At 55.8% G+C, this 14479-nt stretch overlaps 7 protein-coding genes across 7 annotated transcripts; 6 read left to right on the top strand and 1 right to left on the bottom strand.

Annotated features, from left to right (window-relative positions):
* Positions 1-340: 340 nt before the first annotated feature.
* PHYSODRAFT_510814 (hypothetical protein) lies at positions 341-997 on the top strand (the record flags this gene model as incomplete). Its single annotated transcript, XM_009532135.1, has 1 exon — positions 341-997. A coding segment is annotated over one exon (657 nt), but the record flags the coding sequence as incomplete, so codon positions are not given.
* A 681-nt stretch (positions 998-1678) lies between these two features.
* Positions 1679-1864, top strand: PHYSODRAFT_460261 (hypothetical protein; the record flags this gene model as incomplete). Its single annotated transcript, XM_009532136.1, has 1 exon — positions 1679-1864. A coding segment is annotated over one exon (186 nt), but the record flags the coding sequence as incomplete, so codon positions are not given.
* Positions 1865-2684: 820 nt separating this feature from the next.
* PHYSODRAFT_511250 (hypothetical protein) lies at positions 2685-3435 on the top strand (the record flags this gene model as incomplete). The annotated part of the gene is made up of 3 exons (XM_009532137.1): positions 2685-2967; positions 3047-3177; positions 3238-3435. Coding segments are annotated over 3 exons (612 nt in total), but the record flags the coding sequence as incomplete, so codon positions are not given.
* A 2681-nt stretch (positions 3436-6116) lies between these two features.
* PHYSODRAFT_511746 (hypothetical protein) lies at positions 6117-8282 on the top strand (the record flags this gene model as incomplete). The annotated part of the gene is made up of 3 exons (XM_009532138.1): positions 6117-6818; positions 6858-7614; positions 7681-8282. The coding sequence occupies 3 exons, from the start codon at positions 6117-6119 to the stop codon at positions 8280-8282; spliced, it is 2061 nt and encodes a 686-aa protein (XP_009530433.1).
* A 128-nt stretch (positions 8283-8410) lies between these two features.
* Positions 8411-8821, bottom strand: PHYSODRAFT_316466 (hypothetical protein; the record flags this gene model as incomplete). Its single annotated transcript, XM_009532139.1, has 1 exon — positions 8411-8821. The coding sequence occupies one exon, from the start codon at positions 8819-8821 to the stop codon at positions 8411-8413; it is 411 nt and encodes a 136-aa protein (XP_009530434.1).
* A 455-nt stretch (positions 8822-9276) lies between these two features.
* Positions 9277-11868, top strand: PHYSODRAFT_346906 (hypothetical protein; the record flags this gene model as incomplete). Its single annotated transcript, XM_009532140.1, has 1 exon — positions 9277-11868. The coding sequence occupies one exon, from the start codon at positions 9277-9279 to the stop codon at positions 11866-11868; it is 2592 nt and encodes an 863-aa protein (XP_009530435.1).
* On the top strand, positions 11786-14366 carry PHYSODRAFT_354928 (hypothetical protein). The gene has a single exon (XM_009532141.1). The coding sequence runs from the start codon at positions 12477-12479 to the stop codon at positions 13302-13304; it is 828 nt and encodes a 275-aa protein (XP_009530436.1). The 5' UTR covers positions 11786-12476; the 3' UTR covers positions 13305-14366.
* Positions 14367-14479: the final 113 nt, after the last annotated feature.

Raw genomic sequence — 14479 nt, forward strand, 5'->3', positions numbered from 1 at the left:
CAGCAGAAACGAAAGGAGAAACATCCTGATTTTCAAGTTCAGACGCCGCAACAAATAAAGGAGTTTCTGCAAACTACAAAGGATATCTCGGGCAGAGAATTGTGTGTCTTTATTGGTTTGCTGATCACCAGCACCATCGCGCCGTAGTGACCATCGCGCCGTAGCGAAGGACTATCAAACGTACATGGGCGGCGTGGACGTACATGACCAGCTTCGACTCCAGAGGTAAAGTGCTTGTATCGTGTATGTACAGTTTTATCAATACTGATTATCGTGTATCATACTGCTTTATTACAGATACTCTCTTCAAAGGGCCAGACGCTACAAGAAATACTACTAGTCATTGTTCCTGGGTCTGATTGATCTCGCTATCATCAATGCTTCCATTGTGTACAACTGGCGCCGCACCATGGATGGCAAACGCAAAGCTACGCACGTCGAGTTCCTGAAGAAGCTTCATTTGGAGTTGATCCAGCTGAAGCCTGACGACTGGACCCAAATGCTGCGCCACCGCGGCATGCACCCTACACCATCGAAGCAACGCAAGGCTACAACAACTCATGTACCCGTACCAACCGACGAGTGGAGGAAGGGCAACACGGACGACACGAGAAAGCGACGCCAGCGTGCCTGCAAGGTGTACTCGGTGCTCAAGCGCGCTGGCGAGGCGAGAGGAGGCGAGACTACGTTCTACTGCGGTGGCGGCAAGCTCAAGACGGCGGCAAAAAACGCTCATACTGCACGAGTGTTCCTGTGCAACAAAGTCAAGCACACAAGTAATGGTGAGGCAGTTCCCTGCCTCGAGATTTGGCACCGACACTGGAAGAACGGTACCGTGATCCCGCCGTCCATTACCAAGCGCAAGATTCGCGCTCGGAAGCCGGCGGCAACAGCGGCGGCCGCAAGTGACGGCGGCAGTAGTGACAGCGATGCCGCGTCTGATGGGAGTGCGCGCGCGATTCAGCAGCACAAGCGTGCTCGACGAAACGCAATGTAGTGTGTGCAGCAGCTCACAAGCGTGCTCGACGAAACGCAATGTAGTGTGTGCAGCAGCTCTTCTGGCTTTTTATTTGACTTAATTTGAGTATGCACTGGTGTTGCTGATTGCCATCTGACTTGATTCTCTAAATATCGAAAAAATTTGACCTTACGACTGCGCTGTTTTTGTACTGTGATACACATTAGTCCCCCCTAAGATGTATTACCCAGACACGATAATGCGCATAAGACACGTTAGAGCTGAGGTGGCAAGTTGGGGTTAGGTGCATGGACCGGCTTTGGGAGATACACGTTTATAATAGTGTGGACTCCACTATATGTACCCAGCATGAGATAAATCAATATCGTGTATAGGATTTCGGCCAACGGTGGGAACTCAGATCGCTCGCGCTGGAGGGGTTAATGGTTTCGACACGTGGTTCCAATTACGGATGGTCAGGCATCCCGAAAAATAATAATGCCCGAAAATATAACAGTATTTTCGGATACAATACTATATTTAGGGCATCACCGTTTGTTTTATCCGAAATTTATGTAGCCGAGTTCTAAAATTCGGTATTTTACTTCTGCTCATCCTGCTCCAACCATTAGTTGTGGTCAAACATCGCAACTTTGCCGTTAGACCCCACTTTCAAACAAGCACCACCCAGCACGCGCATCACGACTCGACGTTAGCACCATGACCGACAATCTCCTCGCTGGCCCCGCTCCGAGGCCTACCTTCTCGCCCAGGCATATTGCTGCCTTCTACTTCAAGCCCTGCCTGGACGAGGAGGGAGAGACGACGGGCTACTATGCCTGCAAGACCTGCGCTAAGCGCCGCAAGCACGCGCCTAAGTCAGGCTACAGCAACTTGGTGTCGCACGTGCGGGCGGCGCACCCCAACTACGAGAGCGACATGCGCGACGCTAGTGTCGCTGCGACGGGGACCCTACTGCCGTGGGTCACCCAGAAGGCCTCGAACCGCTACGCGTGGCTGCGCTGGGTCGTCACGGGCAATCTACCGCTGTCTTTTTGCGAGTCCAAGGAAACGCGACAGTACGTATTTTCATATCTATTTTGGTGATTTACATGTGTGCTAATGCCGTATGTTATGTAGATACATGAAGCTAAATCCCATCTCCGTGGAGACGCTGACCGCCATCATGGAGACCGTGACCAAGGCCGTAGAGACGATGATCGGCGACGCCATGCCCGAGCGTTTTGGTCTGGTCCTTGATGGGTGGACCCACGGCACGGAGCACTACATGGCAGTGTATGGCTGCTTTGAGACGGCGACAGGCCCCCAGTACCCGCTGCTGTCGTTAGCGCCCGTCATGGATGAGCCTGACGACCAGCTGAGCGCTGACGGCCATCTGACGGCGATTAAAAGGTTCCTACCCTTTTTTGGTAAGTCTATCTCCGGATGTCTATTCCTGGTTGGTGACAACTGCGGAGTAAACAAGCGACTGGCGAACCTACTCGGTGTGCCGCTAATCGGCTGTGCCAGCCACCGCCTGAACTTGGCGGTGCGAGACTACTTGGAGCCCCACGACAGCATCCTCGAAGAGGTCCAGCAGCTTATGCGTAAGTTGCGGACTTTAAAGCAAGCAGCCAAGTTGCGGTAAGTACTCTGTTTGCTGTTTAATTTGGTTTTTGTATTGGTACTAAATTGGTCTTTGTTTTTGGGTTTTGTTCGAAATTAGTCATTGGCCGCTGTCCTCAGACAGGACACGCGCTGGCCGTCGACCTTTTCAATGCTCAAGCGCTATTTTCGGCTCCGTCCGTTCATTTCGGCGGACGACGAGGAGCTCGCGGACTTCCTTCCGTCACGCTCAGCCCACCGCAAGCTGGAGACTTTGCTGGCAAGCCTCCGGGACGTCGAGTCCGTGTCCAAGCACCTGCAGGGCGACGGCCTTACGCTGCTGGACGCTCGTGTCCTATTCGACGAGCTCCTCAAGAGCCACCCCTCGTTCGCGAAGTATCTCGGTAAGGATCATCGCTCACTCTGCGTCTGATGGTATTTCTACTTAACTACTGCGTTTTATATGTTTTTATTTATGCATAGCCACCGACGCGGATATAGTCCACTCCGCCGTCTTCGAGCAGGCGGTCGTCAAGGTGCTTGACGACCAGGCGGCCCTGCTGACGGACGACGAAGTCACTGCGCTGGAGCCGTTCAAGCGCACGCTGGCTCATGTGGAAGGCGTGGACTGCACGCCGGCGGACAAGGAAGGGTTCGCTGTGCGTGCGCTCAAGCGACGCAAGGTAGCTGCTGCGCCGGCCACGTACGAGCTGCTTAATGCGATTCCTCCTACCTCAAACATGGTTGAGAGGCTCTTCAGCATTGCGCGCGCTATGCTGCGCCATGAGCGCCACCGCCTCTCCCCCATGATCTTGTTCCTCAAGATCAACAGCTCGTACTGGGATGTTGCGACCGTGGAGCAGTGCCTGTAAGTAGGTACAGTCGTAACAGGATTGCAGTAATTTACTGTGTCAACACTATGCCTCGCGTTATTTATTCAGTCTGCTACTCGGATGCTATGCAATATTTATTATGGTGTCCGGCAAACAATAGATATATATCGTATTTTCAGCATGCCTGCGGATGGTCGGCCATTCTCGTTCGGTCTCTTGTGGTGTGGTAATACCACTTAAATTCTCTTCTACCAAAAGGTATTAGAGACACCAACAACACGCTAACCCGCAAAGGTAAGCGCTTATTGGATCAAAACCTGAAGACCAGGAACGATCCCTTACACCGGGTCGGTTGCAAGCGCCTCTGTGCACCTTAGGTTATCTTCGGTCAACCCAAAAACCTGTACCACTAGCCACGAGCTAAGGCTAGGATACTATGTAGCGCTTTCGCGCAACCCCACTGCAGTCCCTCAGAAAGGAAGGGTACCGGCGTGTTAGGCCTTATACAGGGGGACCAAGGTAAAACCTCGGTAGGTAGACTAATACACTCAGGGACACTCTAATCCCACAAATATATACTGAACGATACTCTAATACCGTTCCTGCCTCTCCGGCCACGCCAACTCTTGGCGCTGCCAAGGAAACTCTCGGTCAATGCACGATAAGCTCCCCGACAGGCATCCACACGCAGCCGAGCGTGTCCAGGCACTACACTAAGCTAGCTACACTTACCGAAGTCGGACTTGACCTTTGTTGGCTTTGGGGGAAGACTGTCTTTTTATTACTGAGTTTTCTGAGGCCCTGGGGGCTTCGTTCTGGTCATCCTATGATGAGTCCTATGTCCCTATACAAATTTCTAGTGTGAACGATCGCAATAAGCGATTCCGGATACATCAAATGACGACCGCGGCTACACTAATAAGTGCGGCCGAAGTACGTAACTAAATGCATCTGTACCTAAAAGTGGGTACCGTGAAGCCTCGTTCGGGGTTCTATTAGGACCCGACGAGGCTTCGGCCACCGACTGTCACTCCACCGAGGATAATGTCGTCATCCAATCAGGAGCAGCCATCTCCGTCTCTCGCTTGACCTCGCCTTGATTGCCCCCCTTGATTGAACTTGATTGTCGGGCTGGCGGGTCAACAGCGTTGGAAACTGCCACTTTCCAATACCACACTCTTATAGTGCGACGTTCGTCATGTTCAGCAAGTGGCTGCTGTCGAGCTCTCCCCGCAAGAAAGCAAGGCCTTCTCTGCGTGCCAGCAGGCGCCAAGGCGGCTCACACTCACCGTCGAGTGCAGTCCAAGAACTCCAAGAAGCTGCGGATGGTCGAGGATGTCCAGGCTAAGATCGCGAGGACCCGAGAGCGACGGGCCCGCCACCAGAGAGGCCACGGCGAAAGACCGGCGCAAGCGGAGGGTGCGCGCGCAAACTTCGCCGCGCGCACCCAAGCTGCAGCCGAGGCCGCCCGAGCAGCGCACCGGCGAGGTTTGCGACCTCTCGCCCCTAGACCTCTGGATGATCAGCAGGAGGCGTCCGCTCCAGTGGCGTCGGTGGTGGCGGAGCTGACGGCGTTTGCCAACAGCCTGACAGATTTGCCGGACAACGCCGAAGTGGCCATGTCCACCGGGGTGGCGAGGCATTGGGGCACTGATCGCGGCTATAATGTCGAACGCTCCGTACCCGTGAAGCCCTCGGGATTGAAGTCACTTGCACTGTAATTTAATGCATACTTTTATTAATAAGTTTTTAATCTTAAAACACACTTAACACAGATTATTTACTGGAAGGTCACTTCAAATTATGCTGGTTTCATCAAAATTAAATCCGCAAGTGGCCCAAGCCACCCCATACTTTGATGGTGCCCTCGGAAGCATCTAAAACATGCTCTGGTACGTTTTCACGCTGTAGTTGCTGCTAGTTCAGGCGTCATTAGCACTCCTATCTTCCTACCCATGAGACCACCCCTTAGCTGTTCATTTTCGATACTCAAGCTCAGTTGTTTGAAGGGTCAAGCATGCGCTATTTTTAGAATCGACTCGATAGCAGCATTATCAGTGAAGTGGTTGCACATCATAGCATGCTCTGCTTTTAATAATGCTCTTCCTCCTAAGTGCAATTGCGTATCATTTAGAGCACACGCAGCGCTTTCCAACGATGTTTTTATCCCCATCTGGAAGAACCTAACGGATTTAAAGACTTTTGACCTAGCATAGCAAAAGGCGGCTTTTCGTGACCTTCCAGTAAATAATCTGTGATAATGCATACTTTTAAGTTTTTAATCTTAAAACACACTTATACGAGGACGCATCGCACCGTGTCCCTTGTAGTGCTGGTTGCGAACAAGTTCTGAACGATACCAACATTTGGAACTTGTTCGTAACCTTTCCGAAAGTGTTCCATTTACAAGAGGCACCAAAGCGACACTATAGAGAACTAGAGAGCTTGTCAATTCCGCACTTGGCGAGAAGCTTCAATTTCGTACTTAATCGCGAATATGAACCACCCGAACAACACTGAACAATTGGATCAAAGCGAACAATTGGAACAATAGGAACACGCCTGTTCGCAACCAGCACTAGTCCCTAGGCGCGCAAAGGATCCGCGGATCCAGTGCAGCATACACCATGGTGGCAAGCGTCCAGGACGCCAAGACATCGTCTTCTACTACCTCAGTGAGCAACAACGCAATGGAGAAGAACGTGCCAAGCGAAGCGGAAATGGGTGCGCTCTTCGAAGCAGCCATGAATCAGCAGCAGCAACAGACCCAAAAGACTGCAGCGGAGCCCAAAGTGACGCCCGAGGAGCAGCAGAAGTTCCTGTCCGCCATGAAGGACCCAGAGTTCCGATCGCTGCTGAACGACTACATGGAGGAGATCTCGGACCCGCGCAACCGCGCCGAGACGGAGCAGTACCTGGCGCAGCTCGAGAACGAGCAGAAGGTGCCGGCGGACAAGCAGCTCGTCAAGCCCAAGCCCGGATTCGTGGTCAAGACCAAGTGGGACGCCGCGCAAAAGTTGTTCGTCAATGTCTGCAGCAGCGACAAGATGCAGCCGCCCTCCAGCACCAGGGTCACCTCTGGCCAGCAGGGCACGTCGTGGAACCTGCCCTACTCGCTGGGGCTGGAGAGGCTCGAGCCCGACAAAGGGGGCTCCGGCGTCCCGACCTTTGACGTGTGCTTCCACCCGCGAGTCATTGAGTTTGCAATGGCTCGAGCGGATTACAGGCACATGGTGATCAGTACGTGTCTGGATGCGGTCGAGCCGATATTGAGGGACTCGAGGCGCAAACAGAAGGCGGTGCTGGCCAGGAACTACCACATCCTCAAGGGCGTGTTCTACAAGTCCGGCGACCCCGTCACAATGTGCTTGCGGAAGGAGCGTGACGTACTGGGGCCAACCAAGGCAAAAACGACAAAGAAGGTGGAGACTAAGACTACCAAGACCAGGTCTAAGGACAAGATCACGGCGCTGGGGGATAAGGAGAATGCCCCACCAGCTCAAACGATCACTCAGGTAGGTGGTAAAGCTGATGATTCAGTGCTAAATCAATTGACGCACGTGAAGGACAAGGAGAAGAACACCGCGCTGATGAAGGAGGTATCGAGCGTGAAGCTGGAACCAAAGCAGAAGCTTGACAGCCATAAGCAAAAGAAGAAGATGGAGCACCAGCTCATTTACCGCGGGAACTTCGAGCTCCTCCACCACATGCAAGCGGATCCAGGGAACAAGGTCCCTGAGGATCGCTACCGCCCGAAAGAACTCGTCGTTGAGGTGAGCTTCCCGCTGTCGACTAGTGCGAAGGGATTAGATCTGGACGTGAGCGAGCGGATGCTGCGGCTGTCGGCCGGCCCAAGTGTTCCAGGCAATTATGAACCTCTGGAGCTGGCTCTACCATTCCCAGTGATCGAGGAGAAGGGCAGTGCCAAGTTCGACCGCAAGAATCACAAGCTTGTGGTCACTTTACCGGTGCAGCCCCCACCCAAGCCGAAACCGCAGTCTGTCTCGCTGATTGTTCAGGATGAAGACGAAGAAGAAGAAGATGAAGAGGTGGGAGATAATGTGGTTGAAGCTGAACCAAACAAGTCGACAAGTCCGAAGGCCAGCGCACCTAAGCAGCAGAAGATGAAGGAGGAGGAGGGGGAAGACGAGTTTCGAATGCTTCGAGAGACGGCGCTGATGGTGGCCAACGACCCGCAGGTGCTTGCACACGCTCAGCGTCAGGCTCAAGCTCAGGCTCAAGCTCAAGCTCAGGCTCAGGCTCAAGCTCAAGCTCAAGCTCAAGCTCAGGCTCAGGCTCAGGCTCAGGCTCAATACTCGGTGCCAGTCTCGCGATTATCTCCTCCCGTAGTGACTGAGCCAGCAGCTATCAAGGACGACATTTACGATGACTTGCCACCGCTTGAAAGCTGTAGCGATGAAGAAGACGATGTCGGCACGAGTGAAAATGTTGCAGATACGGAAAAGACACCAGAGACGTTGCCAACAGCAACTGATCCAGCAGCGGAGACCAGCAAAGTCGAAGATATTATCAAGCCACCGTTCGAGACGCACGACACAGAAGCGTGCTTATCGTACATTGTCAACGTGTCAGACATTGACTTGGCCAGTGTGAAACTCACATTCCCGTCACCGTCTTCGTTGAATCTCCGGTTCTCGGACAAGAAACAACGCGAGTACGAGATGCAGGTTGCAGTGCTTCCAGTTGACATTGAACCATCTACGGCAGAGTTCAACGTGGCCAGCGAGAACATGGTGATCATCCTGGAGAAGAAGACAACCCCGGCTTCGCAGACGAAGACGGCAGAGCAGCCCAATATCGAATCTCCAGCGCCTCCTCTCGCTGCTGCCCGATTCCAGAACCAGCTTCTCTACGAGCTGGACTAGCAAACTGTTTAACGAACACTATGATGATTCATACCCTCCCAATCAATGCTGTTACCTCATCCTCGGTAGCTCGCACCACAGTGCACTTCACGCATGTTGCATGGCAATTTCACATGATTCTCTTTATTTTACAGTTCTTTATCCGCTAGCGTCAGCGCGATGTCTTCTTCCTTGATGGCTATTTCTTCCCGCAAGGCAAGACGCTTAGCTCGAAGCTCGTCCATTTTGTCACGGACATCTCGGATCTTTGCGTTGTTCAGCTCGATGTTGTCTTCAAGTCGCGCGAGCACCTCAGGAAGGATCGTGATGACCATTTCCTTGGTTCGCAGCCACTTGACGCGCTCTCCTTCACTCAAGAGACTCTCAACAGCAGTATCGGACTCGGCTGAAACACCGCGCTCAAGGTTCCGCAGCATTTCTTCGCAGTCTTCGAGTCGCCGCACAATCTCGTCGTGTTGCTGGTTGCACTTCTGCCTCGTGTAGTCCAGCAGCTCCAACGATGACCCCAGTTCGGCCTCCTGCAGCACAATGGCCTCCATCTGATGCATCAAGTTGTCACGTGACACTCGCGACGACGCCAGACGCTCGCCACGCTGACAGTCGCGACTCATTCTCTGTCGAAAGCCCAACGTCGACGATGGACTGTCAGTATCCACTGACTGCAGCGGCTGCTGTAACTCCACCCACTTCTCGTCTTGAGGAACCACCAGACACCCCTTCATCTTCTTCATCTTCTGTAGTCCAAGGTCAACGAGTCCTTGTTGCAGCTACACTGGTATTTATACACTCAGCGTGTAGCCATGATGCACGGCAAACGCAGCCATCTCAAAAGTTGAAGTTAATTACGTTCTACCACACCATTTTCAATGTTGGCTACCAGCTCACGCTACACCAACCTCACACTGACTACCCGGTCGTCAAGGCTCACTTCCACCCGTCCTGGCAACGATGTCCTGGCCAACAGACTCTAACCTCCAGCCAAACCGCGCGCATCATGACGGAGGCGAAGGACCCGCAGCCGCTGCCCCAGGCCAAGGAGCTGGAGCTGCTGACGCCGCCGCCCGCTGCGCCCGTCGGAGGCGGCCGCGTGGGCCTGGCCGCCGCCTCGCTCATCTACTCGGCGGACGGGCGCTACGTGTTCCAGCGCCAAGCGCACGTGGTGCGCGTGCTGCACGCGCAGAGCGGCCGCGTGCTGCACGAGTGCGTGCGCGCGCGCAGCAAGAGCCCCGTGACGGCCTTGGCGCTGCACCCGCACAACGCGCTGCAGCTCTTGGCTGCGTATGAGAATGGCTACATTGTGGTCTGGGACTTCGTGGAGCAGAAGCCGCTGCTCGAGATGGACGCCAAGGCGCCCGTGCTCTGGATGGGCTCGAGCCGCACGAGCCCGTCCAAGCTGCTGCTCGTGCTGCAGGGCGAGAGCCGAAGCTGGAGCATCGTGGAGTTCAGCCTCAAGAAGAAGAAGCGCGGCAGCGTCGTCTTCCAGCACAGCAAGTTCAAGTTCCAGGCCGCGGCCATGCAGAGCTACAAGACGCCCCAGGGAGAGGGCGACAAGGCCGTGGCCGGAGACTACCTCGTGGTGGTCGCGGGCAATATGATGTTCGCCGTGTGGCTGCACCAGCCGCAGGCGCCCACGGGCCGAGTTTGGACCATGCAGAAGCTCACGCACCTCCGCGACGTGACGTGCGTGGCCGTGAGCCCCACGCAGCGCGAGTTCTCTATTGGTGACAGCATTGGACAGATCTACCGCTACCACCAGCTGCAGACGGCCGACGACGCCGCGCCGTCCGCCGCCATGATGCACTGGCACTCGCACGCCGTGCACTGCATACAGTACTCGAGCAACGGCCAGTTCCTGCTCTCCGGTGGCGAGGAGTGTGTGCTCGTGTCCTGGCACTTGGAGTCGGGCCGCCGCGCCTACCTGCCGCGTCTGCCTGCCGCTGTGGAGGTGATTGCTCCGCGTCGCGATGGAGGTGTCTACGCTGTGGGTCTCTCGGACGACGTCCTCTTCCAATACAACCCAGTGACGCGTGAACAGGAGTGGGAAGCGCGTGGACTGGACCGTGCCGGTGGATCTGCTGCCGCCTCGCTGCCGACTCGTCAATTGGTGGTGGACCCTGTCACTAAGGCTCTGGTGCTAAATGGCTCTTCCGGCGCTGGTGTATTGCAGTTCTACGAGCCCTTTGCCGACCGCGTGCTGCAGACGCTGCTGCTGTCGGAGCGTAACCAGGTCACGCGCACGGAGGACGAGCAGCTGCCCGCTCTGAAGGCCTCGCACTCGTGCTTCAGCGCCCGCGGTAATGTCCTCGCTACGCTGCACGCGCCGACTGAGGCGAAGAGCGGTGAAGAGCAGGCCCTGCGATTCTGGACTCGCCGCGTGGACGGCTCTTTCTACGTGAATACGGCGGTGGACGCGCCTCACGGGCGCGCGCTCGTGACGAACGTTGCGTTCTCTCCTTCGCACCACGGAGACTGCGTAGTGACCGCGGACGAGCTGGGAGATTTCAAGGTGTGGAAGATGACGGCGACTGAGGGCGGGTCGTGGCACTGCCAGTCGGTTGTGCGCTTCCGTGACGAGCCGGTCACAGCTGTGGGTTTCGCGCGCGATGGATCCTTGCTCGCGGTGGCGTACGGCAACAAGCTCACGCTTTGGGACGTCTCGACTCACTCCCTGCGCCGTGTTATCACTTCGGCCGATGGCCAGAAGATCCGACAGATTGTCTTCCCGGGCGAGAACTCGCCTTTCGTGGTTATCGTGACTGTGGACCAGGTGCAGGTTTGGAATTTGCTGTCGCTGTCGCTGTGGTGGCGCTACTCTGTGCCCAAGGAGGCCGTGGTCGCCGAGGACGCCCTGTACGAACGTTTCCTCGTGTGGATGCCTGTGACGAAGAACTCGAAGGAGAAGACGCTGCTGTTGGTGTTCGATCCGCAGACGCCTGTGCCCACCTGCGTGCGTGTTGTGAAGCTCGGCAGCAAGGCCTGGAGCGCCGGCTTCCACCCCAGCACCGGAGACATCATGCTGCTCGACTTGAAGTCTGGTGTGTGGAGACTCGATGGACCCAACTCACGATCGGTGGAGGCCCGTCGTCGCAAGCAGGCTCACGTTGCAGCTCTGGCCGAGCGCAACGCCGCCAAGGACGGCGAGCAGGAGGCCAAAGCACTGAGCGCCATCTACACCGCCGCCCGTGGCAGCCGCGCTCCTCAGAAGAAGAACAAAGACGTTGGGCCCAGCGCGGTTGCTGCCAACGGATCGGCGTCTAGCAGTCTGTTCGACGCTCCGGCCCACGTACTGCCGTCCATGACGGCGCTCTACAGGTCCTTCATGGACACGATGCTGCCCAAGCCGCACCAAAACGTACAGAGCGACGAGCCCGCGAAGGAGTCGGCCCAGAAGAGGAAGAACAAGAAGCGCAAGATGCGCCAGCAGCTCCAGCACCAGCAACAGCAGAACGCAGCGGACGCCAACGAGAATGGCGAGCAGCGCAAGCGCAGGAAGCTCCAGGTAGAGAAGGAGCTGGCCAACCCGGAGCTGCAGAAGCAGACATATTCCAAACTGCTCGAGACGTTCCGTAAGGCGCGCCGGACCTAAGCTCTTTTGCAGGAGATGAAATAGATTTACGTGTTTAGCGACCTGCTGTGCATTTGTTGTCAACGGTCACGCTGAGAGTTTCATGTTGAAAGGATCACCTTCGTGATGGACCTCCACGGCCATCCCGAGCAGAATGTTTCTGACGAAGCCATAACTTGGCGTTGATTGGAAAGGAATGTGACCGCGAAGGTAAAAGGATCAAACTTTTCTTACGAAGACATGCAAAATTTTAGGCGCTGTTGGTCGCAGCGCCGACGGTCGACGCCTTCGGAGTGTAAGTGTTCATGACGCCTTCGTTGTCACCGCGCCAAGGACGAACGTTTGCTGCCTTTGCACCGATTTGACTCAGGGAGGAGGCAATTCGGTCGAAGACCAGTCGAATTTCGCGCACTGCATCCAAACATTTCGTTGTGATGAAGCTCAAGGTCGAGGATGAGACAGACCACGCCACGCCGTTTGTAAAGCACACAAACTGAACTTGACTCGTCCCTACGGCCCGAGTAATTGAGCCATTGATCTTCTACTGTAGAAAAACTCAATTCGCAATTTGCCTTCAAGTACTCAAGTGCTTCGTAAACTCAAGACAAACCAGTACTTCCACCTTCGCCATGGTCGACAGCACAGTGCTCCTCTTCGTCCGGATACTCGCCGCCTTCGGTGCATTGGCCTTGGCCTGCAGCCCCTCGATTCTCATGAGGCAGATTCACAAGCAGAAGCACGTGGGCGTCGCGTCCGTGATTCCTCTCGTCATGCTGCTCATCAACTCGCACGTGTGGATGATGTATGGCTATCTCTCAGCCAACTACTTCCCGGTGTTCGGCTGCTTCATCTTCGGCGACCTCGCTGCACTCTCCTACGTTGCAGTCTACTGGCGGTACACCACTGAGCGCCGCTACGTGGCTCGGGTACTTGCAGTTGTAGCGACAATATACATCGTTCTTTCGACTTACGCTATCGTCGGTGGTCTCGGCTGTACGGGCCAAACGCGAGCAGAGGTGGCCAAGAATATGGGCTACATCGGTGATGCGACCTCCGTCTGCCTGTACGCGGCGCCTATGGAGAAGCTGTTGCAAGTGCTCAAGCACAAGTCGGCCATCTTCATCAACGCGCACATGGTGGCGGCCAGTCTGACCAACAACGTCGTGTGGTTTACCTACGGCATCCTCACGTCCAACTGGATCATCATCGGGCCCAACATCCTCTTCATCGCGCTCAACTCGTTCACACTCGTGCTCTGCATAGTGTACAACCCCAAGACCCACCCACTTCACGAAAGCTTCTTCGCCGGCAACGACGACGACGCTCCCATTGAAGTGTCCGTCGAGCTCTCACCGAAGGCTGTTGCTGGCAACAAGGCAGCAAACATGCCGAGCCCCGAGTACAAGGCGATGCAATCTCCACTAGAGCCTCTGCGTCTACAACTAGACAGGAACTAAAAACCGAAGTTAACAAGGCTACTTATTGAACACAACCAAGGTTTGTAACTTGTTGTGTGTCGTAGAATTTGTCTATACGCTGCATCAATTGAACAAGTGGTGCTTGTCACGCTTGCGCTTGCGCATTTTCTTCTTGGCGACGTCGATGTTGCGATCCTGCCACTTGCTCTTGCTGAGCTTCACGGGGCGGTTGCCAATGTACTTGCCGTTCATCTCGCGCAGCGCCTTGGCGCAGTCGAACGGGTCGGCGAAGCTCACGAAGCCGTAGCCGCGCGACTTGTGCGTGAGCTTGTCCCGCACCACGCGCGCGCGCTGGAACGACGCGTACTTAGAGAAGCTGTGCGCCAGCAGCTCGTCGCTCACCTCGTTGCCCAGGTCTCCACAGAACAGGCGGAAGTCGTTGTCCGGCCAGTCCTCGAGCGTGGGGTCCTCCCAAACCTGTCCACCCGCAAGACGCAGGTGCCTCTTCTGCTTCTTCCCGGCTCCGTCGCGTCCTTGAGGACCCGCCGCGATACTGGCCGCCGTCCTCTTGGGGTCGTACTCGTACACACTCTGCTGCCTGTTCATCATCTCCTGCTCCTCCATGGGCAGCACGCAGCCTGTCTCCATGTCCACTCGAGGCTGCATCGGTCTGTACGTCGCGCCCGGCCTGGACGCAGCAGTGGCAGCTGCATGTTCCCCCGTTGTGCCCGCTGGGAAGCCGCTGAGAGCGCCTCGGTGCGCCGCCACGTCCTCCAGCGTGTTGAGCATCTTCGGCCGCCCGTCATTGGCTGCAATTGCGCCGTCAGCGGGCGATTCAATTGGCTGCGGCTTCCTCACGGGCGCTGGACGCGGCGGCGCCATGTAGATCTTGGGCTTGGCCGCCACCACGACGGGCTTGGGCGGGGCCGCCAGTCCGGCGCTGGAGGGCTTGGCTTTCTTCGCTGGGGGCTGAGAATCGTCCTGCACGTTGCTGTCCGTCTTGGCTACATCTTCCGAGGGCTGGGTCTGCGCCTCCAGCGACTGGATCTCCGCCTCGAAGCGCGCGAACTCGTCGTCCAGGTCCGCCATGATGCGCTCCCAGTGTCTTCGCTCTATTAGGAAATGTGACTTGTGAGTGGTTGAAATGATAGAGCGCGGTGATTCGCTGAAAATGATCTTATCGGATGGCTCTCTGCCATTGGCTGTAATTGCCT

Source organism: Phytophthora sojae (genome assembly GCF_000149755.1).
Source record: "Phytophthora sojae unplaced genomic scaffold PHYSOscaffold_6, whole genome shotgun sequence".
Lineage (NCBI taxonomy): Eukaryota > Oomycota > Peronosporomycetes > Peronosporales > Peronosporaceae > Phytophthora > Phytophthora sojae.